This window comes from Rhamphochromis longiceps, linkage group LG8 (assembly GCF_057381845.1).
Source record: "Rhamphochromis longiceps isolate RC_006_pf linkage group LG8, R_longiceps_female_GT1.1, whole genome shotgun sequence".
In the NCBI taxonomy this organism is placed as follows: Eukaryota; Metazoa; Chordata; class Actinopteri; order Cichliformes; family Cichlidae; genus Rhamphochromis; species Rhamphochromis longiceps.
Window position 1 is genome coordinate 9,118,039 of NC_140564.1, and position 23,189 is coordinate 9,141,227.

Genomic DNA, 23,189 nt, shown 5'->3' on the forward strand with positions numbered 1-23,189 from the left:
GTGGCGCTGTTGTTTGCACTGTTGCCTCACAGCAAGAAGGTCCTGGGTTCGACTTCACCACATGGGGCCTAGTTTTGAGGAGTTTTCATGTTCTCCTTGTGTTTGTGTGGGTTCTCTCCGGGTACTCCAGCTTCCACCCACAGTCCAGACATACAGTTAGTGGCACTGGCTATCTGTCTCTCTGTGTTAGCCATGTGAAACACTAGTCACCTGTGCAGGGTGTGCCCTGCCTCTCACCCTACGGTAGCTGGGATAGTCTCCAGGCTTCCCCTGATAAGGATAAGTGGAAGAGAATGGATGGAAGCTAAAATTGTAACTTTTTTCGTTGTTTGGGTGCCATACCTGTTGGTAACAAGGTCAACGAGGTGCTGTTTGAACATGTAGCTCCACTTTTTGATTATGTTGAGCAAAGCACTCTTCATGCTACGGCCATCCACCCTCATCCACCTGTGGAACACATGCACTGGCTCCAGAGCCTGCACCTCTTCATATATCTTCTCATAACTACAGGACAAAGACAAACCGATGGCAGTTTAGCAAAAACAAGCTATTACGTTTATGCTCAACTGAAAACAAAACCTTAATCCAAATTTTAGATGAATTGCTTTAAGATATGACTTAAAAATGTCCTCAGATGAAAATTCAACATACACCACTTTCCTCTTGAGTAATGCCTACCTGTTAACCTGCTCTCTAAAGTTCCCCAGACTTGGTGGACTCTCAGAGACACTATTGTCAGGATAAATCTCCATCTCCTGGTTGGTGAGAATCTGGCCGTACAAAAGGAACTGACGCATGAACTCCTTCCTGTCTTCCACATACAGGTAGCTGTAACGCTCCAGAGAGTTGCGAAACTCGCAGCACGTTGCCATGGCCGCCTGGATCCGCTCCATGATGAGATTACGCATGTCTGCCAGGTCAGCCATGTCCTCCATGTCAGTCTGAGTGAAAAATGTCCAGATTAAATCTTAATGTGACCAGCTACATGTGTTGGAGTTGCATGAAACTAGTTGTACCTGGTAGTTTGGAAAGGGGCTATGCTGGGCGAGGCGTGGCACCAGTGAAGAAATTCCAAACACATCATTGATGAGGCCTTCCACCAGCTCAAACAAACTTTCTCTAGTCCCAACCTCCAGAGAGGGAGTGAACACCATGTCAGGAACCCTCAGATCCAGCTGAGCCTCAAACAGGGGGGCAATGACAGCTCTTTGGTCTGAAGTGAAAGGAAATGCAACAGACATTTTATGATTTGAATAAGTGTTAAGATGCTACTTGTGAGCACAGTCTTATAGCTCTACCTGGTGCAGAACACTGCCACTTGAGATGTTATTATAAAAGCTCCGTGTTGATCCATTTATTGGCTCCTTGTAAGGTTTTTACAGATACATTTTACACTTCCCCTGTTTGGAATTATTCCAAAACATATCACACACTTCATGACTCTGTATGTGGTCGTGCCTCCTAGCAGATTGGGCTCTCGTGGATTTTTCAGGCTGTTTTTTTCTTGCTGTTTGAGTTAAGAGCTAAAGCACTTCTAGATGGATGCAAACTGCATTTCGTTGCCCTGTACCTGTGCATGTGCAATGACAATAAAGTTGAATTCTATTCTATTCTATTCTATTCTATTCTATTCTAATAAATACTCAACCTTTGAAAATCAGAGTTGGCCCAATCTTTTAAATCAAATAATATAACATTAACATTATCCTTTATATGAATACTTTTACATTTTTATGGCCTCTAATTTTATAATCCAGTTGGATGTTTTTAAGGATGTTTTTACTTTTTCATTTGAATTGCTTTTGATTTATTGTTTGTGTTTTGCACTTTGTATGTTTGTGTTTCAGTTTATTATGGAATTATAAAAGAGACTGCACTGTGAACATTACCTACCATATAAAACTTCCTCCAAGGTTTAAATGTGACTTCTGTTCTTTGGTCAAATAAAAAACTGAAACCTAAATGAGAATTAACCTAACCGGCTTATTCCTTATTACTATTTATTCAAGCTTAGGTTTAAAATAAGTTTACTGTATATTAATGGAAGAAACGAACACTTGACCATCACAGTATAACACATCCATGAATGCTTATGCAAGAAGGATTGGTGTGTCTCCCAGCACAGTCTCAACAGTGTGGAGAAGATCTCAGAACATGGGCATCAACCTAGCAGCAGTGCCAGCATGTGCTTCCTTGTGCAAGGATGAACAGGAGGCGCACTGGCAGAGCCTTGCAAAACTTATAACGGGCTCCTCATTTGCACGTTTCAGACCAAAGTGTCAGAAACTGAGTCCATGATGTTGGCATGAGGGCTCAACATCCCAACGTGTGACCTGGTATTCACCAGATAACAGGAGTACTGAACTCTTCATAGATGATGTTGCACGCCACATAACATTTGCCACAACCTCTATACACATCTGTCACGTGTACTTTGTGTACAACTATTCCTTAAGTCTACTGGTTCTAAACAGTAAACCTATATAATCATTCAAAATGTTTCGACATTCAAAGAGCTTTGATATTTTGAAATATGCCTGCCAGCCTTTTTTGCTACTTATCCATGTCCAGGTCACAAGGGTAGCAGTCTAAGCACAGACTCTATTACGCAGCTCTATTCAGAGTCCTTCCTGCTATCGCTAAGGGCCACCGGCTTCGAGGAAGCTCATTTCTGATGCTTGTGTCCGTGACCTCATTCTTTCAGTAGTAACTACTCAGAACTGATTCCAGTTTCAAGACTGGATCCAGAATGAAATGTTTAGATGTATTTAGTGTTGTGTGGTATTTTTCAGATTATAAGTCTCAGAAATCCAGAACAATAATAATACTATAACTCGTTCAAATGTTGTTGTTAAGCAACATTTGGCGGTTACATGGACATACTCAATAAACACATGCACTGCCTTTTTAGACTAAGGACATTCAACATATATTATAATATCATTTTAGTTTTGTGGTTTAGCTTTTTTCTAAAGTTCAGTTTATTTGTAATTAATTACAATATAATGAAAACAGAAAATCAGAATCAACAACTACCATTCGCTCCTGATACATGTTGATGTTCATATTTAAGTGAATGAGATTTGACACTGGGTTCTTATTAGCGTTCTAATTCAGTGCTTAATTTTAAAAGGACCTAATCAAGTTGAAAGGACTGAGCCTCCTCAACTGCCCCCTCATCACTGATATTTCCATGTGAATTTGTCACTATAAGCTTTTCATTTGATCAGCTTATGATGTAAAATTTGGGATTAGTGCTGCTTTAAAACTCTCGCTCTGCTTTTCCTTTTATTTTAATGGACACTTGTGGTTCTTACATTAAACAAGACACTGCATTAAGGAAAGAACAGCTAAATTCCAGAGCTTTTAGATGCTGGACCTACTGTTATCGTAGCTACCCCTGGGTCACATCATTTATTAAAGAGTTTAAGAGTTTTTGAAGCCAAACAAGGAGAGGGAAAGGAAAAGACGAAGAAGCGGAACAAGGAGTAGAAGGTTTGGTCACAGTAGCATTCTGGCAGCGATCCATCACATATTGAACCACATCCCAGTCCATCTAAACTGGCTGACAAAACTCATGCCAGCTAACAAGTCCAGAATTATTTTATGTCCACAGCCAATAGAGGCGGACACCCAATTGACATCAAAAACCCCGAGGACGTGTTGCTAAGAAGCTGTCCAATTCAGTGCTGGCTGAAGGGTGCTGTTGGATCAGAGTACTGAGAAGCGCTGCATTTTTTTCATATTAATTTCAGGATTGCCAGCAACATTCTGGCTTTGAGACAGCAAGTAGTAACACCATCAACATGACTGAGGCACAACAAACAGTAAATAAGTACTTATTTTATGTTTTCTTCCTTATTTAGAGTATTATTTGTTCATGAAAATCATACCAGTGTTATCGAGGAAAAACCTGAGAGAGCACTCAATGCTGTTGAAGAAGCCATCTATGATCGTGTCATCAATGTACTCCACATAGGCCTTCCACTCCTCAGAGGACGGCTCAGCCTTTAACAGCGCCCGATTGCACTAAGAGACATAACAGAGTGTGACACTCATAATGAATCACCATCTTTACTGCATTTGAAAAGTCCTGCAGAAATGAAGTTCAAATCCGAAATTGCTGACTCCATTATAACTGCTTAAAATGATGAAATGTGAGTGAAACTTAAAGCCCATCTGACATTTCACATAACAATGAGCAAAGCACCTTAACTAGGAAGTGGATTTTTTCCCCGGAAGACCGAATCAGACTGTAAAATCTGTCGAGCCTCTCAGTCCTGTCCTCCAAACTGAGCAGAGCGTCTTTTTTCCCCTCCTTCCTGTCAAATATGGGGGTGGACCAGGACCTCATGCAGCTCAGAATCTCCTCTACGTTGTCTTTGGCCCTCTGGAGCCGACTTTCCAGGTCACACACCAGGTCTCGCGCCTCCTGGATATACTCCCAAACACCTGAAAGAGGTTAAAAGGTCAAATAGGTTAAAAAAAATGTTTCAATATCATTCTTTGATGTTTTGAAATAAATTTCAAAACATCAAAAAATTTGCTGATTCCAGGATGTAGAGACACAACACAGGGATATGCAAAAATCTGGGATTTTTTCTATTTTTAAGATATTTTTAACCATGAGCTACTACATGAGATACTCACATAAGAATTAATACCAACAAAATTAGCAGTGGTTTAGAGAGTCGTCTGCAACAGTAACAGACCGGCACACAGCCCTTACAAGCACATGAGAATTTTGAGATTTCACTAAAGCTCCAGTTTCAACAGCTTTTCAGCATTAAACTGGTTGGTGCTGTTTAATTAGCAGCAATTACCTGACAGCTGCATGAACCACATTTACATTATCATTAAGGTAGCAGTAATAATAAGCAGTGGGCTTCTCTACTTACATTGCTTCCTCCACAGCCCACATCTAGATATGCAGCAGAAAACTGATGGACAGGTGGATGGATGGATAAATCAAGCCTAAAGTTGAGGCTGTATTAAAATATCTGCACTAAGGCACAGGTATAATCAGCATATGATTTTCCCTGCTGATTGACAGGGAGCTCCCAGCTGTGGGTGTCTTAAAAAGGTTTGACAGAATCTAAGCTCCAAACCACACTATCATATTTTGCCAATATTTAACAAAATACACATTCAGTGTCTGTAAAAGTCTGTAAATATACTGAAAATGAAAACTGAAGTTCAAAGGTTGTATGATTTTTATGATCCTTTCATATAAATGTGGTTCATCCTTTGGTTGAACACAGATACAAAAGGTTTTCTTACAAACATGACTTTGTCCAGCTAAAACAATACAGAGTTTGATATAAAGAAAAACTTACCGATGCCCCCCAAAGAGATTTTAGCGAGCTCCACAAGAGAAAGTCTTCTTTCTAATGTCATAATGAGACTATTTTCTAATATTAACTATTTTTTTAAACTTGGAATTTCCTTACTAAAGTGCAAAATACATCTTGTTTATTCAAACTTCTGTCATAACTGTCTCATTGTCTTTACTGTATGCAGTGATCAGGCTTAGTACAACTACTCTTAATACTGCTCTGAGCCAAAGAAAATGTACAAGGATACAGAAGGAATTGTGGGCCACCACAGACAGTTACAGGTCCATATATTACCTGCTTTCACTAAAGTCTAATCTAAGAAGTACTGCACACAGCTGTCCATACTCAGCTCACGACTGAATCTCATGACTTACTACACCACACCGTTGTGATTGCATTTTGTGATTTTGTGATTGTATACAGTTCTTCGATACCTTTTTCATCTAACAATCAGCCCCAAATGTATTCTGTGGCTTGATACAACAAGCCCTAGCATGCAGTCGGAGTCATAAATAACTAACTTCAAGACACAAGAATAAGGAGTCGTGCAACAGATGACATGGTCTAAACAGCTACATGAATAGAGACAAGACAGTGAGTTCTGTAAAATACTTACACCATCCCACCTGCCAAGTACCTTAAAAACTAAGGAACTGGTGCTGCTGTAAAGGCAATTTGTGCTCACAACAATTACAGTTAAATGTAAATATTTTTCTCTTCGCAGTGGGTTAACTTAATTGAAAAACAAATCTCACTGCATGAGGTTTGAAAGTATCCTTCCTTTATTTTCAGATCCTAAGGCCTTTGATAAGTACTGTATGTATACTCATTTTCTTTTTTAATTGATTTTTGTAGTTGCACTTCTGAATTAAGTATTACCTGAATGAAACTAGAGGCTCATTTTTAAGCTGACTTCTGCATTTAAAATAAACACTAATAAGGGTAACTAAATAACTTCAGCATTTCGTAGTTTTCTCTTTGTGGCTCTGTGGTTGCAAGAACATTTTAATGAGATTTTTAAAAACTGCACAACCTCTGCATGGCACAAAAGTGCATTTGACCTGTAAATAAATGCAGAAAAAGGCTTAACTTTTAACAAAAGTAGCCCTTCCTGCTTTTCAGGACATACAGTGTAAGGTTATATATCATCACATTCTTTAACTGTACGTCCCAAAGAATATGATTAAAAAAAGGTGCTGCTGTAAAATAATGAATTCACTTCGTGTCACCAACCATTTAATGACTGTCTTTCTTATCAGAGTTTGACCTGTTAGGTCTGCTATAATTAAGCAAGTCTGACAAATCTGTATGATTAATTTATCTTATTCAGTTTATATACATGTATTCAGGGAGCTAAAAGGAAGCCATTCGCTTAGACAGAGGAAATCTCATGTGCACGCTCTGTGCCCTCAAAATGCAGAAGCCAAAAGAAGCTCATGAAAGTTTCATAAGAACGAACAGGGAGTCACATTTATAGTATCCTGGTTGTCAAAAATACTGCTATATTTCCTGAGAACTTACTGGCTTTTACCAGAATTATCAGTCAGGGAGAAACAATCACTTTTGAACTTTTAAAGAAAATATCCTTAGAGGAGCTTATTCTGTACATATGGATTTTTAAGAAGTTGTACTCAGTCATTTTAATAAGGCGGGGTTTGTTTTCTGTAAAATACAATTAAATGCCAACAGGACAGTTAGAACACATACATGCAATGCTCCAGTAGAGTAGAAAAGCACAATTTAAGGACAGTCCATTTTCCATTTATTTAAACTGGACTCTTTACTCTTTGCTGATGGTGTCTTTTTGAGCATCTATCTCAGATTATCAGACTAATATTACAGATGTGTGTAATACAAACCATTCAAGAGGCTTATGGTTCAGTTTTGGTGGTAATAATAATAATTCTGTTATTTAGCACTAAATGTGTCCTTCTTTTAGACTTCTATGGGCCAAACAGAGAATAAATCCTATTGTTGTCAGACTTGGGACAGTCACTTTATCACTTTTCAAAATGTATTCACACAGATACATTTGTCATTGAATAATCCTGCCTGGGTCAACCACACAGATGAAAAATGTAAGTCTCATGGTGTAAACATGAGTTTCGGGACCTATGCACGCACACACACACACACACACACACACACACACACACACACACACACACACACACACACACACAGATATTAACATAAGGCAGATAAGTGAATGTAGTGTATGGTCTGCAGAGGAACGGTGACTTTGTCCCCAAACACCTTCGAGTGCATTGGCTCGTACCATCAACAGTCCTCTCATTTGTGCTACATTCCTCAGGGAATCCCGAAGTCGAAGAAACTATCAACGAGCCTGCCTGCTCTGAGTCAGTCAAAGCTAATCAATGATTAAAAACCTCTCCTATTCTTATTTCATGCGCTTTTCAAAAAGCAAAGCCTCTCTGTTCACGTTGCGTGTCAGAGCACACGGCTCTGCTCTGGAAATGGCACAGAGGGCCATGACGGGAGGAATGAGGAAAGCATGTTTATCTCATCATCTGTCAATATTCATAGAAATGATAACTGCCTGATCACTCTGCATTGCTGTTTGTAATCATGCATCTACTGTAATACAGCAAACATTGAGTCAGGGTCATATTTTTAGGACACAAAATATTTCTGTTATTTTTGCTGTTTAATATATTCAGTTTGCAGTCCTGTGACTTACAGTCAGGACTTTCAGCTTTGGTTCACGGGGTTAAAAAACATTCATCGCTGCTATTTTAATATATTTAATTGGAAAATTCAATTTCATGAGTGTGTGTGTGTGTGTGTGTGTGTGTGTGTGTGTGTGTGTGTGTGTGTGTGTGTGTGTGTGTGTGTGTGTGTGTGTGTGTTCATAAAATTAGCAGGTAGAAAGCATAGAGATGATTCAGAGCGATTCAAGCGAAACTCTTTTGCTGCAAAAGTAAAGCAATTTCATTGTCATCGGTCTGAGCTGTGGGCAAATCAAGAGCACAGATACATAAAATGCCTGGCTATGCACAGAGGCACTAATGATTAGCCAGATATACTAAACATATAGCTCTTTACAAGACAAAATACCTGCCTCCCCTATGTTCCCTGTGTCTCCATGTCTGTGTCAGGTACTTTAGGTTTACCTGTTTTATTTCTTATTTATTTATATATTTCTTATTCATTATTATTATTATTTTGGTAGTGTCCTGTCTCTTGTGTTTTGTATTTAGTTTTCCTTTTAAATTTTTTTAAAAAGCTCTGAGCACAAGATCCACAGAGTGGACCATCACCTCACTACCTGGATCCTGGACTACCTCACCGACCGACCACAGTATGTGAGGACTCAGGGCTGTGTGTCGGACAGGGTCGTCTGCAGTACGGGGGCCCCACAGGGAACAGTTCTGGCTCCGTTCCTCTTCACCATCTAAACTGCAGACTTCTCCCACAACTCCACCCAGTGCTTCCTGCAGAAGTTCTCTGATGACTCTGCAATAGTCGGCCTCATCACTGATGGGGACGACAAGGAGTACAGAGGACTGACCCAAGACTTTGTGGACTGGTGCCAGCAGAACTACCTCCAGATCAACACTAATAAAACCAAGGAGCTGGTGGTAGACTTCCGCAGGCACAAACAATCTCCACTGCAACCACTGAACATCCAGGGTATGGACATTGAGGCTGTAGACAGCTACAGGTACCTTGGTGTTCATCTGAACAACAAACTGGACTGGACTCATAATTCAGACTACAGGAAAGGACAGAGCAGGCTGTACCTGCTGTGGAGACTCAGGTCTTTTGGAGTGAAGGGCCCACTCCTGAAGACCTTCTATGACTCTGTGGTGGCCTCAGCCATCTTCTATGGTGTGGTCTGCTGGGGCGGCAACATCTCTGCCGGGGATAGGAAGAGACTGAACAGGCTGATCAGAAGCCAGCTCTGTTCTAGGATGCCCCCTGGACCCAGTGGAGGTGGTGAGTGACAGGAGGATGGCGGCTAAGCTGTCATCCCTGTTGGACAACATCTCCCACCCCATGCAGGAGACTCTGACAGCACTGAGCAGCTCCTTCAGTGGCTGCAGCAGCGCCCACGGTGTGGGATGGAGAGATTTCGCAGGTCTTTCCTCCCCGGTGCTGTCAGACTCCACAACAAAGACTTTTGCGGCTGTTCAAACACACACACAAACCCACACATGTGCAATAAGACTAAGTGCACTACTCCTTTCTGACAAAGTTGTATTTTTACTCAGTTGTATATAGAATTTCTATTCTATTTTTATCCTATTGTATATTTTATTCTATTTTATTCTACTGTATATAGTATTTTATTTTATTCTATTCTATTCTGTACAGTTGTGTACAGTATATTATTCGTATTGTATTCTAATCTTTGCTATATAACTTTTACACGTGGGACTGTGGGACTAATAAAGGTGATTTTATCTTATCTTTTTTTTTTTTTTTTGGCCTGTCCCGTTTGGCTCTTTTGCATCAGAATTGTTGTCTAAAGGCAAAGAAAGATGCCCAACGGATTTACTTTACCAAATTGACCATCCCAGCCTTGCCGTAATGGTCCATTTGATTCACCTTTTATTGTTTATTTTATTTTCACTTACTGAATATGGGACAGACTTGACTGGGGGAAAGAAGGGGAGAAAGAAAGAGGGAAAGAGAAACAGCTGAGAAGAGGGACGGGGGAGAAGGGCAAAAGACAAAAAGATTTTATCTTATCTTATCTTAGAGGCTGGGGTCTACCACACCAGATGATGACCCTGACAAAGGCCACAAGCTGAAACGCGTTGGTCAGTTAATAAAGTTGTTCCTCTTTACTTTTAAGTGTTGCTGGAGCCCCTGCATTGTGAGTTTCTCATCGTCTCCATGCACCTCGGAAGTAGGTGAAGTTGTGCCAGAAAATATTTGCTGCGGTCTATCACACCAGGCGAGACCCCAGGTGCAGGCTGTGTAAAGATGCCCTGGAGTCAATCCAGCACATAACAGCAGGGTGCAACATGCTACCAGGCAGGGCATACATGGAACGCCATAACCAAGTGGCCAGCATAATATACAAGAACATCTCTGTCGAGTATGGCCTGGAACTCCCGAGGTCAAAATAGAACACAATCCCCCCAGGATGGTTGAGAATGATGGAGCTAAAATTCTGTGGGACTTCCAGACACTGATGGACAAACTGGTGACTGGTTAACCTCCAATATAGTGGTGGTGGACAAACAGTGGACGATGGCCACAGTGATAGATGTTGATATATCAGGAAGAAGGAGTACGAGAACCTCAAGAAATACCAAAGGCTGAGAGAGGCACTCAGGAAGATGTAGAGGGTGAAGGCAAAACTTCTTTCAAGTATGCTAAATTATCAATTTGCGAAGCCAAATATAAGCCAGATTTTAATAGACTGTTAACATGACCCCACTCTACATCTCTAAAACATTTTATCTTATAATTAATTTAAAACTTTTCATTTAAAATTAATTCAGACAGGATGATGATACACAAGTACCCAAAACAAAAACTACCTAAAAACATAACCGCTTTGGCGGTGGTGATAAATTCTTTACAGGACTTTATAAACAGAATAAAGGAAATATCACACGGCAAGAATTAATATCACTGCTTAGCAATCAAGATGTGAACACAGTGTAAATTATTAAAGTCTGTGTGCAGGCATAGTAACCAACCTGGCAACCACACTGTCAACAAAATCAAGGAAAGCACTGCTTGCCAAGAGTAACACCAGCATAACTACAAATGTATATGAAGTGAATCAAGTGACTTTGGACAGAGCTAAGCCAGACCCCCTGCTCTTCGGTTAACTCTATAAAATGCTGTGCAGTTTTTGGTTCCCCTCAGGAATCTCATTCCTCATTTACTGCCACTGTTTCCACTCTACGTTAAATACAGAGTATGTTGTTAAGATGAGGAATAAAAAACGCTTTTTAATACCTGAATTATATTAAATGTACTTGAAAACACAGTTTCTCCATCAGAAACGTACATGCTGTTTTTTTGTTTTATTTTTGAACAAGTCAGATGGAAATATTTGACTAGCTTTGTGCTTAATTTTCAATAAATTTCCGCAGCGATCAGCCTGAGATATTATATAACACTGAGTACTGCATTGTTTCTCTTTTGTTTTGTTTGAACAAAGCTCAGTAGCAGACATCTACTTAAAAATCTGTGTTTGCAAAGATGCAAAGAGCTGTGATTGGTCAGCACCGGCTTAAATACAAAGAAATCTGCTGCTTTTCTTTAAGACATAAATAAAAACATTGCCACTTCACAGTATTTCTACACATTTGTCTTCTGGGTTAAATTAAAGTAGATAAGTAATGAAATGTCAAAATGATCCAACATGCTGTAACAATGAAAGAAGGAAGCCGTATCATTGCTGCAAAGTGTCGGTAAAAGAATGGAAAACACAGTTCAATCATAGACGTGATGTCCATTTAGTGTTGCAGTGTCATGGTCCTGGGCCATGTGGGCCCAGTATTCTTAGTTTCTTGTATTTTTGTATTTCGTACCTTATTTAGGTCATGTTTCCTGAGTTGTCCTGTTATGTTGTTCCTTATTTGACTTCCCCTTGTGACTCTTATCCCCTGTGTGCCCCTCTATGTATCTGTGAGCCCTCATCTCCCCTCCTTGTGTTTCATTCCATGTTTCCCCAGCCCACTATGCCAGTGCTCTCTCTCTCCTCCTGTTTGCACCTCTGTGTACTTCCTGTTTTACTTTGACAGTCTCCCGTCAGTGTTGTTTACTCCTGCCTTGTCTTGTTATGTTTATCTGTGTCAGCTGTGTTCCCATGTGTGGCCACTTCCCCTGATCATCCCTCTTGTGTATTTAGTCTCTGTGTTTCATGTAGTCTGTGTCGCGTCGTCTGTGTTACCACCCCCTGTGTTCTGTATCTCCAGCCATAGCTTTTCCTTAGTTTATGTCCAGTTTAGGTTTCTGTTTAACTATTACTCTTATGCTGCCCTCACTCTGTTTTGTTCCTTTCATCAGCCAGAATAAAAGGCTCGCTTTTGTTTAACTCCACTCCTGCATCCTCGCTTGTGTTCGCTCCTGGGTCCACCACACACATTTCCGCACGGTCTGCCTCCGCAGACCGTGACATGCAGGGATGTTATCAGCACTGAACTCTGTCAATCTCAATACTCACAGAACACTTAAAGAAATAAAAGTACTGGTTTTACATAATTTCTTCAGCAAAGTGATGCCATCTCCATTGTACTGTGCTGTCAGTTGAGTACTGTCGTAACTAATGTCACTAGACTGACAGCAGAAATTGACATATTTAAATGTGTCATTTGTCCGGAGCTGTATTGGCTACTAATCAGTAAATGTGCAGACCTTGGCTGTTCCAGTTCAGACTGTCCTCTGCCTTTCTGAGCTGAGCGTCGATGTCGCTGAGCTGGCCCTGAATCAGAGGACGTTCCACATCAAGCACGGAGTGCACCACCTGCAGCCAAACAGCAGAGGAAAAAAAGAGAGAGACCTGATTTTCTGCTCCCACTAAGTGAGTACAGAAAAATCTTTTAAATATCATTTCTACAAAAAGGCCAAGCACAAGCCCAGAGCGTCAACACGGCATGTCGTCCTCATTATAGTCACTATTTCTGCATTGTTCCATGCTGTCATGACTTAATTGGACTTGAACTTTTGCCTACCTGAAGCACTGGATTTCTACATTTTTAAAAATGTAATCATGTCGTTGAGGTGGCTGTAATACGTGTAGTTGAGCTTTGTGTGGCTGAATTAATTACACAACGAAACTGTATACTGTTTCATGGCGCATTACTGAAACTGCTATTTTGCCCTAATGCTTAGTTCTTATTAAAACTGTGAAGGTGTCTTTGATAAATACAGACTATGTACTCAGTAATTCAGCTAATAAATACATTTCTGAAATAATCCAGCAAAGGCCTGTGTCAGTGTTTTGTGGGATTTTTTTCCTGTGTCTTAAGGACGTGACTTTCAGATTCTGTGCATTTGCCAATTCTTTTGTCCTCCACTTGGCCATGTTTTTAAAAGACACGCTGCACACTGTGTCAAGATGTGCCAAAGTCTTTGCTAATAGCTCTTTGGGAATCACCTTGTTGGTGCAAAAACACGACTTTTCCCTGCCAGAGTTTGTTATCTTTGGCTTTTATCATAGATTCAGCTAAACCTCAGAACTGTGGCTCACGACTTTTGCACATGGTAAATAATTCTGTATATTTTTAATAGTGCTAGTCTCCAAAAAGATAAGGACATGTCTAATTGCAATGTGCATGTCACAGAGCTATTCTTCTCCATTATCTGATAGTGCTCCACCCAGGCACACTGTCCTGTCCTCATAGATTATTTTACTGTGTTAAATAATTTATATGTTAAATAATTTGAGAGGATAACTTCTCATCATATCCAGCCTTGATGGCATCATGTCAGCCTTATATTTCTATTCTATTATATATTATATATGCATTCATAATTTCTATTGTAGTTATTAACAAGTTATTGTAAATTCTATTCTTTGACATTGTGCTTGAAAATCATGTTCCTCTAGATGTTTCCTTAAGATTTCTAGCGCCTTCTTCAGTGTCACCCTCTATCATGCAGTTTCCTCTGAGTGACTTTGATGAAGGTCAAATCTGACTGGAAACTTTTGCTGGAGCATTTCTACAAAAGCAAAGCTCGTGTGGTAAACTGAGTTGAGTACCTGCTAGCAGTGATTCACGAACAAACAAACCCTGACTTGGTGCCAGGGTTTAGACCAGGGCTGTTACTGGCAACTAATATACTGAATATTTATGCTGGAGAAAATTTAAATTATGGGAGGCACTTCAGAGCTGCAAATGAGTGGCATTTTGCTCTATGCACAGCAGTCACAGACCTTATCAGACTAATCTGCAGTGTCAGGAGACAAGCAAATATACAGCTGTTAACTGTTTAAATTAAAGCAGACGCGTACTGGTTCACCAAGCTGTCGTCTCCTCGTTCCTCCCACCTTACTTGCTTACTTCCTGTCACAGAGCGAGAAGCTATACTGTTTTTTCTATTCTGCTTTCAAGGAGCTTCTTTGTTTTTTAAAGTGGTCCAGTTCTCTAGGACTCCTGAAGATGCTAAAAAGCTTTCTTTGGACATGGGCTCCTCAGGCCTGGAAAATGTTCTACAGCACATGACAGGATTCATGTTCGGGGACTGCATTTCAGGTCTTGGAGCTCTTGTCAAAATTGACGGAAGTATAAGGAGGAGAAATAACTGAGCTAAGCCATATTACACAAAAACTGGACATAACCTATTAAGCCCCCAGCGGTTTTCTGATCTCCACGACTCCTCCCTTTTGCGCCCATCTTTGGGTGCGTGGGTGCTTAAAAGGTTAATAGCAATGATGAATCCAAATTTGAGGTTTTTGGTTAGTATCAGAGGTCAGGAGCGAGGTATAACAGAGAATGTAAAGCACAGTGGTCTTCAAAAATCAGAACTATTCCTAAAGAAATCACACGAAGGCTTAGAAGAGTTCAGGCTTTGTTGAAGAATAACGGTGGTCACTTTAAAGCTCATCAGAATATATTTATTTTTTTGCAGTTTTTTGACGATAAATTTCCACATCACAGTTTGAAAACTTGCAACCTAATCTGATCCAACCTTATTATATCGGTCCACAGTGAGTTCAAGGTTAGCCACATACTGCCACAGCTGCCCCCTGATGGTGTAGATCTGCACTGCAGTTTCAGGGATGGCTTCAGTCTGTCTTGCCACTAAGTACTTCACCTCTCTAAGCACAGCCGCCAGCTAGGAAGAGATTAAAAAGTACATTAGAAGCACTGAAACATATATCAAGACATTAAAATTGGTCTGATCAGTACAAGCCGCTGATAATTTTTTTAAAATTCACGATGTTAGAAAAGATAAAATCACTTTGGCCCATAATTATAACCCATTATATCATTTCAATTAAAAACTGAAATACTGACCATACTAATGAGGAAGATGAAAATAAATTAGCTTGATATATCACCACTCTAATATATCTCATTACAAAAAGCACAAGCCCATCAGCTTTTCAAACTGTGTGGGAGCTAATGTAGACCTGTGGGTTAAAGTTGACTGTGATCAGCTGAGTGTCCGGGTCCCGTTTGATTAACGGCAGGCTGAGGTTGTACTGAGAACTCTCACCAACAGTCTCTGTCCATGTCTCAAACAAGCTGGTGGAATATCTAAAACAGCAAACAAAAAAGCAGACGCACGATGACAATCGAGCAAAAGTTATTACAACAGAAAAACAATTTGCACTTTTACCATCAGAGTATAACATTGTTTCAAATTCCCATTACCAGGGCCAGGTTTTTAATTTAAGGCCACTGGCACAAAAATATCTCATATCATGGAAATTAACATAAACAGCAAAACAAGAGGCTAAAAGGCATATGATTGAGCCATTCTCCCATTTCTCCATGGTTGTAAACAGAATGAGAGGCGCGAATCGCTCATCTGCATCAAGCACACAATAAGGATAAAGGGAGAGGAGTGAGGAGGGTTAGATCCAGGCGTGCGGGGAGGTAATATGAGGATAAACGCTGATTCATCTGCAAGAGGCAGGGAACAGACAATATGTCAGGGCTCTGTACAGCTATATCAATCTGTAAATAGCTACGATTATGATGAGAACTTCAGTGCACGCTGTGTGCTCCTTATTGGATTTCAGCTGTGAGCTTCATTTCCTGATAGTGGCACCGCAGACGCAGAGGCAATCAAATGCTTTGGTCATGGTCATAAATCACACTACATTTTGTCTGTGGGGGTAATGAGTGAGGATGCCCATTCTGTTCCTGACTAGAATGTGTATAATAACGGTGGCATTCATCGGAGGCAACGGCGATGATTATTACAGCATAACAAGGGCTCTAATTTCTGATGGGAGTAAATTGAGGGCAAAGAACTGGTGTTGTTCATCATCTCATTACTGTGGTTGCAGGGACATGAAGTGAAGGAGTGATATTAAGTCTGTGAGGCATAAGGAATGGGCTTCTGCATGGGAATCTGTAAGTGTGTGTGGATTTCATTCACGTACTACCACGCATACACGTGCACACACGCATCTACACTTCCGGAGCAGTAAGGGCTGACTATTCATTCCACCTTTTCGAACGTTTCCAACCCTGCTGTCATCATTTTTTATCCTTCACCAATTCAAAGTGGAAAAACACAAATTTGAGAACAAACATGTGGCTCTTTAATGAATTTGTTCAAATAATACTTTGATAGACAAATGTTTTTCAGTGTATTTTAAGCTAACACACAAATGGGTGGAACCTTTTAGCCTGTTTTGTCTGTTGCTGTACGGTTAACCTTTACTGCGCTCAGTAACTGCTGCTATTGTAAGCAGTAGTCTTACATTGTAGCCCAACAGTAAACAGAAAGATGATCCTTTATGGTGGCCCACCTTCATATAGCAGGCTAAAGCTCCCCGATTCAAAGATACTGGAGCCATAGGCACTATCTGCAGACTATCTTTAACAAGCATGTAGCAGCAGAATTCGAATCTATGTAGTCTACATAAATACTTAGGAAGTACTAAACGCACGGAGGGGCTCTGATGAAACGATGGAAAGCGTCACTATAAAGACGGAGGTCTTCGTAGGTACAATATACCAAACCTCTGAAAAAAGATGTGAACATAATTGTTAAAGAAAATATTTTACTTCACTAAAATAAAAATAAAAACTCAACTTTTGAAAAAATAAAAATAAGTGAAATTGTTAGTTTTAGCATCTGTTAGTTTTAATGTATATTAACTTATTAACAACACAGGGTGCAGTTCACTAACATGTTAGTTGTGTTAATTTTAAAAGAAGCTAATGCTGTTTTGCTGCATAATGAAACCTTTTTGTGGCAGACACTGAGTTGTCACAGCAGTAAATTTAATTAAAAGCAAACTGAGAATCATGATGACTCAGTCCCACTGAGTTAGTATGCAAAAGAAGTCACTCTTTAATATTAATCACACTAATGCTATTGCAGCATATCCAAACGTCTGCTGTGGAAAATGTTCATGAATACAGGTTTAAAGGTCCTGTAAGCCGACACAGGTGCTTTCAATTATCCTGCATAATTAGACCTCACTTACTCACTTGCACTTACAGTACTGGGCAAAAATCTTGAGCCACCCCTCATTTCTTTACATCTAACAAGCATTCCTAACAAAATGTTAGGAAAACTGAAGGTGCAGCAATGGGTAAACATATATGGAAATACGGCACATAAGGGAGAAACTGAGTCTGTATAATTCGAACAACCTTGAAAGTTCATAATTGGTATGACTATCTTTATCCTTCAACACAACCCGAACTCAAGCTTTCTTGTAATTAATTTCTTGTAAAGAAAGCTTTACAAACTTTCTCGTAATTATTTAAGTAGTCTTCAGAAATAGTTTCTAGGCTTCTTGAAGGACATTCCAAAGCTCTTCTTTTGATGTTGGCTGACTTTTGCTGCCTCAGTAATGTTGAAGTTCAGGCTCTGGGGAGACCGACTTCATGTTTCATGGTGTCTTTTTCTATCTAAGTATGCTTTTACTGTATTCTCACTGTATTTGCAATCATTGTCATGCAGTGAAGCCATTCCCAACCCCTGTTGAGGTTAACGTACCGCTGATTTTCAGATGGTATTGGATCAAAGTCTGATTGTTTTATTTGATTGTAGTGTGTTCACAATCCCATCAGTTTTGATAAGAACCACCCGAGCAGCTGAAATGCAGCCCCAAATCATGACAGAGTCGCCGCACTCACTGCTGAAAGTCTCCTCTGACCTCCTACTGACAAAGATTTAAAACAAAAATGTGAATTTATTACTCCATAAGAGCTGTTCCCACTGATTTTTAAACCAGTCCTTGTGTGATTTGTCTCTTCATCATGTTGTACTTTCTTATTAAGAACGGTTTCTTGACAGCCACCTTTCCACTATGACCATTTCTGATGAGGTTTTGGGAAAAGGTGGATGGATCAAATGAAGGTCAAGATTCATCTCTTAGGTCATCTTTTCTGGATTTTCCCTCCTATTTCTTGAGGACATGACTTTCCTCTATCAGATGCTGTAGGTAGCTTCTTCTTCTTTTGTCCTCCACTTTCACCATTTCACTTTCCTCAAACTTATCATTTTTTGTAGATTCAGCTAAAGAAATGGGATTTTGTGTGTTATTGTGATAGGCTGCTATTAACAAAGTGTCTAATGATTTACACTCATGCAGTCTAACAAATCCTGCAATAAATGCTCCCTTCATGAAAATTTCAATGTGTTAAACTGTTCAAGAGAAGTCTTTTGCTCAAATGTGTTATGTTAAAGTGTTAAAGTGTATCTTATCAGGTAGATAAAATAACAGGAAATTAAACAGAAATTTAGAGTAACACAATCCAATTCAACTGCATTAGCTAAGCTAACTAACCTGGCAACGGTAAAACGAGAGAAAACATGTTGATGGTTTGCAATTATTATTTTTTTTTATCTCTGTGATGTTTCTTTGACTGGTGTAGCTCAGTTTGATTCCATCCAAACAGCATTTCCTGCCGGGTACCAGGTGGTTGTTGGGAGCCTGAAACCCTGGGACCCTGATCTCGGCTTGCAATGGGGTGTCCGTCCTCTAGGGGATCAACTGCCTGTTGCCGTGGACATGGGCGCCCCATCTAGGACCTCTCTCTGAGATGTGTGGCTTTAGGTCTTCAGTTAGCTCTCTGCCTGCCTTTGACTCCTGGGAGGGTGGTATTCTGGCTTCCAACCCTCATTTTAAAATATATTTCGTGACAAAGACACAAATGCACTCACACTCTCTCAGTTTCTCTCTCTCACACTCACACACACACACCACAAGAAGTTTGTCGGCTTATGTACCTGTGCATTTTCGAATGCCTGTTGTATGTTTGTTTGTTCTTACAGGTGTAGCAGTTGGCAATACATTGTGCATTACTATTTTAAATTCCCTAATCCTTTCCCTCTCTTTTGTTATTTTTTTCTGCCTGTACTGCCTCAGACATTGTCATACTATAGACCACATATACAGTGTAGTAAGTGAAATAACATGAATAGAAATAAAGAAATAAACAGATAAACCCGGAACAAGAGGAAAAGCGAAATGTGTTTGGCACAACGGTGTATTTAAATCATAATTGTGATTGCGAAATCTGCCAGAACACAGGACAGGATTAAAAGGAAACAAGCCCCCCCCCCCCAAAAAAAAAACAAAACAAAACAAAAAACAAAACAAAACAAAAAACTAACAAACAAACAAACAAAAAACCCCAACATATCCTTCCCAGTGGGATGCTTTATCTTGCAGGGTTTGATGTTGGATGCGGTCTATAAGGCCATTTCTCACTTGGCATCAGTAAGCAGTGACAGGGCATATGGGATTATGGGAGTCCTGCAAAATAATCTGCAGAGCAGCGCCACAGTAATGAGAACATAAATCATGCCCAGAGCTGCATGTCTACATGTTATTCCACAGGGGCTGCTTCATAAATTTTCTACACTCAACTAACAAAATCACAAGCGCTGGGTTTAAGAAAGGTTGGCATGAAATTACAAGGAAACATTTACATTTCAAAGACTAAAGCTAATATTTAATATCTGCCTTTATAGTATTATTATGCACTCCAATAAAATGGTGTCATATTCTTTCACTGTCTATTCTGTTTAATCTTCCTTTCTGTTCTTTTATTCAGTAATACATACATCTCAGCATGATGACACACAGTGTAACACGCTGAGATAAGTGCGGCACACACCTGTCCAGCAGTTGCATCATCTCCTCATACTTCTGGATGACCCTGGCTCCTTCTGCAGTCTCCAAGCACCTGCAGAGAAGATGAAGCTTTACAAGCCATGCAAAGGGTAGAGCCAATATCTTTCCAGGGTCCAATATTCTGAAGCCTCATTTTTATGAGGCCTCTAAAACTGCTCACAGAGTGATTAATTCATACTGAGACCACTGGAAATGCACGGCCACATCAACTTTCATTTTTTAATCTGCTTTATTTGAAGTGAGACTCACGGATAGGTGAGGTGTCTGAATTTGAAGAAGGGGGTCTGGATGCGCTGCTCCACCTCCTGGGCCCATCTCAGCCCTCCAGCTACTGCTGGCATATTCTTATTCACTGGAGCTGAACCTGAGGAGGTCAAACATCATCACATAGAATTACACAGATAGGCGGTTTTATGCAAAGTTTGAGCACCCTTAGGCAAATTACATATTTTGGTCATTTATGAAGAAGTAAATAAATACAGCCTCTGCAGCAAACACACATTAAAATGAGCTTTTTGAACTGTGAATTAACATTTAATTCACAGTTTCTTTTTATTTCATGGAGGGACGAAGAGCAACTGTGACATGTGCCAAACTCACGGTACACTGCCAAGTCAGTACTACCTTTTGGCAGCTTTGTTTTTTTAGCACCAAAACTTTTTCTCATCCACTGCTCCTCACAGATGACTTCAAGTTTATACAAGCTCAAGACCGTTATAGACCTCCTTGCTCTGAATACATAAATGAGTTTCATTCAGTTTTATTAGTTATCTCTGATTATAGTAAGTGTTTAATGGTGAACCTTAGATTACCTATATTTTCACACTCATCCCTGCATGTTGATGGCTCAATTACCTCAGCAAGTACCAGCAACTGGATATACATGTACATGATTAGGCTTCATCGGTGGAAATCCTGAGCACAAGAACACAGCTACATGTGTGATTAAAATCTGCAAAAGACACCTCAAAAGTTTTTCTTTTAGGAAGTAACTGATGCTGGTAAAAGAGAGAGCAGATTTCTCCTATATTGGCTTCCCTTCATTGGCTTCCTGTTAAATCCAGAGTTGAAATCAAAATCCTGCTCCTCACATACAAGACCTTAAATAATCAGGCCCCATCTTACTTTACTTGTAGTACCATATCACCCCATTAGAGCACTTCGCTCTCGCTCTGCAGGCCTACTTGTTGTTCCTAGAGTATTTAAAAGTAGAATGGGAGGAAGAGCCTTCAGTTTTCAGGCCCCTCTTCTGTGGAACCAGCTTCCAGTTTGGATTCAGGAGACAGACACTATCTCTACTTTCAAGATTAGGCTTAAAACTTTCCTTTTTGCTAAAGCATATAGTTAGGGCTGGACCAGGTGACCCTGAATCCTCCCTTAGTTATGCTGCAATAGTTGTAGGCTGCTGGGGTAGTCCTGTGATGCATTGAGCATTTCTTCACTCACTATGTGTTAATAGACCTCTCTGCATTGATTATTAGTCTCTGCCTCCCTTTCACAGCATGTCTTTTATCCTGTCTCCCTTCTCTCACCCCAACCGGTCACGGCAGGCAGCCGCCCCTGCCTGAGCCTGGTTCTGCCGGTTTCCTTCTGTTAAAAGGGAGTTTTTCTTTCCCACTGTCACCAAAGTGCTGTTTGTAGGGTCTACCTTACAATATAAAGTGCCTTGCGGCGACTGTTCTTGTGATATGGCGCTGTATGAATAAAACTGAATTGAATTGGTACTTTGCATCATTACCACAAGCCTGTCCGATTTCAATTTCAAGATTTCTGCATAGAGATTTCACAGATAGCTTTTTAGTTCAATCCATTTTTTCCTTTCTCTAACCCAGCCACAGACGGTCAACAAACCAGAGTACCCTTACCGCCAGTCCCAACCTCACCTCCTTTTATTTCCGCTAACACATGATTTTGAACTTAATCAGTAATTTTGGACTTCCTGATCACCAGTCTGGCTGATCCAGACGTTGCATCACCATAGCTCATTCCAGACAGCAAAAATTCCAAGGTTGAACTGTAAAATTGTTTGCTTTACCAACAACAACAACAACAAAAAATGTACTAAATATGTAATTTTCCCAAATTTTAGATACTCCCAAAATTCAGAGAAAAGCTGAACTAAAAAGGCACATAACTGAGCAACGACCACCCAATAATGTGAGATCCCCTCATGTCCTCGTCGTATAGTTTCCATATGCTAGATTTGTCAGTACACTATAATCTATCAAGATTATCTTTAAAGTGCAAATTTCAAAAGACTGCTGTTTCCTCGTGACCTCATATCAGCAGCTGGGAGGAGCTACACTGGGGATTACATGATGAACAATTACAGGGTGATTCAGCTGCCCTAATTAAGCTCAGTATGTACACACCCACACACAGGAAAATCATCTGTGTGGGTGGACTATGGGTGTGTGGGGGTTTTAAGGGTTTAAACTCAGCAAATTTCCAAAGAGCTTGGTCGTTTCAATTAAGAAGTTTTTAAATCAAGAACACTCCACGTTTAATTCCTTTAGAAACTTTGACAACATCCTTGAGGGGTTGTAATGGATCTCACTCTTCACTGATCTCAACCTTTTTTCCAACCCCAAGCAAAAGCAGTTTTATGATGTTTTTCAACAGGGAAAGACAAGTTCCCCTTGAGACTCAAATTTAAACGGTGTTTACAGCTAAACTACAAAATGAAGTATATTTAGGTGTATAAATGCACCTTAAATATAGAGTTATCATGGACACCAACATTAACTGCTGACTGTGTCTTTCTTTGCAAGTTTGTGAGACTAAAAAGTGGCATATTCTTTAAATAAACACCATCATAATGTTGTTTATAATTAGACTTTTGTGAAATAAAGACTTTGTCGTGAATCTCACCCCACTCCTCAGCAGCTTGAATGTGTTTGTTGTAGAGAATTTTACAGCAGTCCAGCTCCTTGTCAAACATAGACACAAGCAAAGGGTATTTGTCCAGAGCATCTGTAGCCACTAGCGGGCGCTCCAGCAGGCTGCCAAACATGTCCAGAACCTGCAGACAACAGATATGCCAAAGGGCTTAATGATTATGTGTGTGTGTGCACGTGTGTGAG

At 40.1% G+C, this 23,189-nt stretch overlaps 1 protein-coding gene across 1 annotated transcript in view; it reads right to left on the reverse strand.

The window, feature by feature from the left end:
• dnah9 (dynein, axonemal, heavy chain 9) overlaps positions 1 to 23,189 on the reverse strand; it is a 179,838-nt gene that overhangs the window by 150,717 nt on the left and 5,932 nt on the right. The window contains exons 9-19 of the mRNA XM_085415652.1: positions 22,978 to 23,128; positions 20,356 to 20,470; positions 20,090 to 20,158; positions 15,406 to 15,532; positions 14,961 to 15,107; positions 12,684 to 12,792; positions 4,211 to 4,452; positions 3,894 to 4,029; positions 1,017 to 1,213; positions 679 to 941; positions 343 to 504 (exon numbers count right to left, since the gene is read on the reverse strand). Coding sequence (XP_085271778.1) covers positions 343 to 504; positions 679 to 941; positions 1,017 to 1,213; positions 3,894 to 4,029; positions 4,211 to 4,452; positions 12,684 to 12,792; positions 14,961 to 15,107; positions 15,406 to 15,532; positions 20,090 to 20,158; positions 20,356 to 20,470; positions 22,978 to 23,128 — 1,718 coding nt within the window. The remainder of the gene's footprint in view (positions 1 to 342; positions 505 to 678; positions 942 to 1,016; positions 1,214 to 3,893; positions 4,030 to 4,210; positions 4,453 to 12,683; positions 12,793 to 14,960; positions 15,108 to 15,405; positions 15,533 to 20,089; positions 20,159 to 20,355; positions 20,471 to 22,977; positions 23,129 to 23,189) is intronic.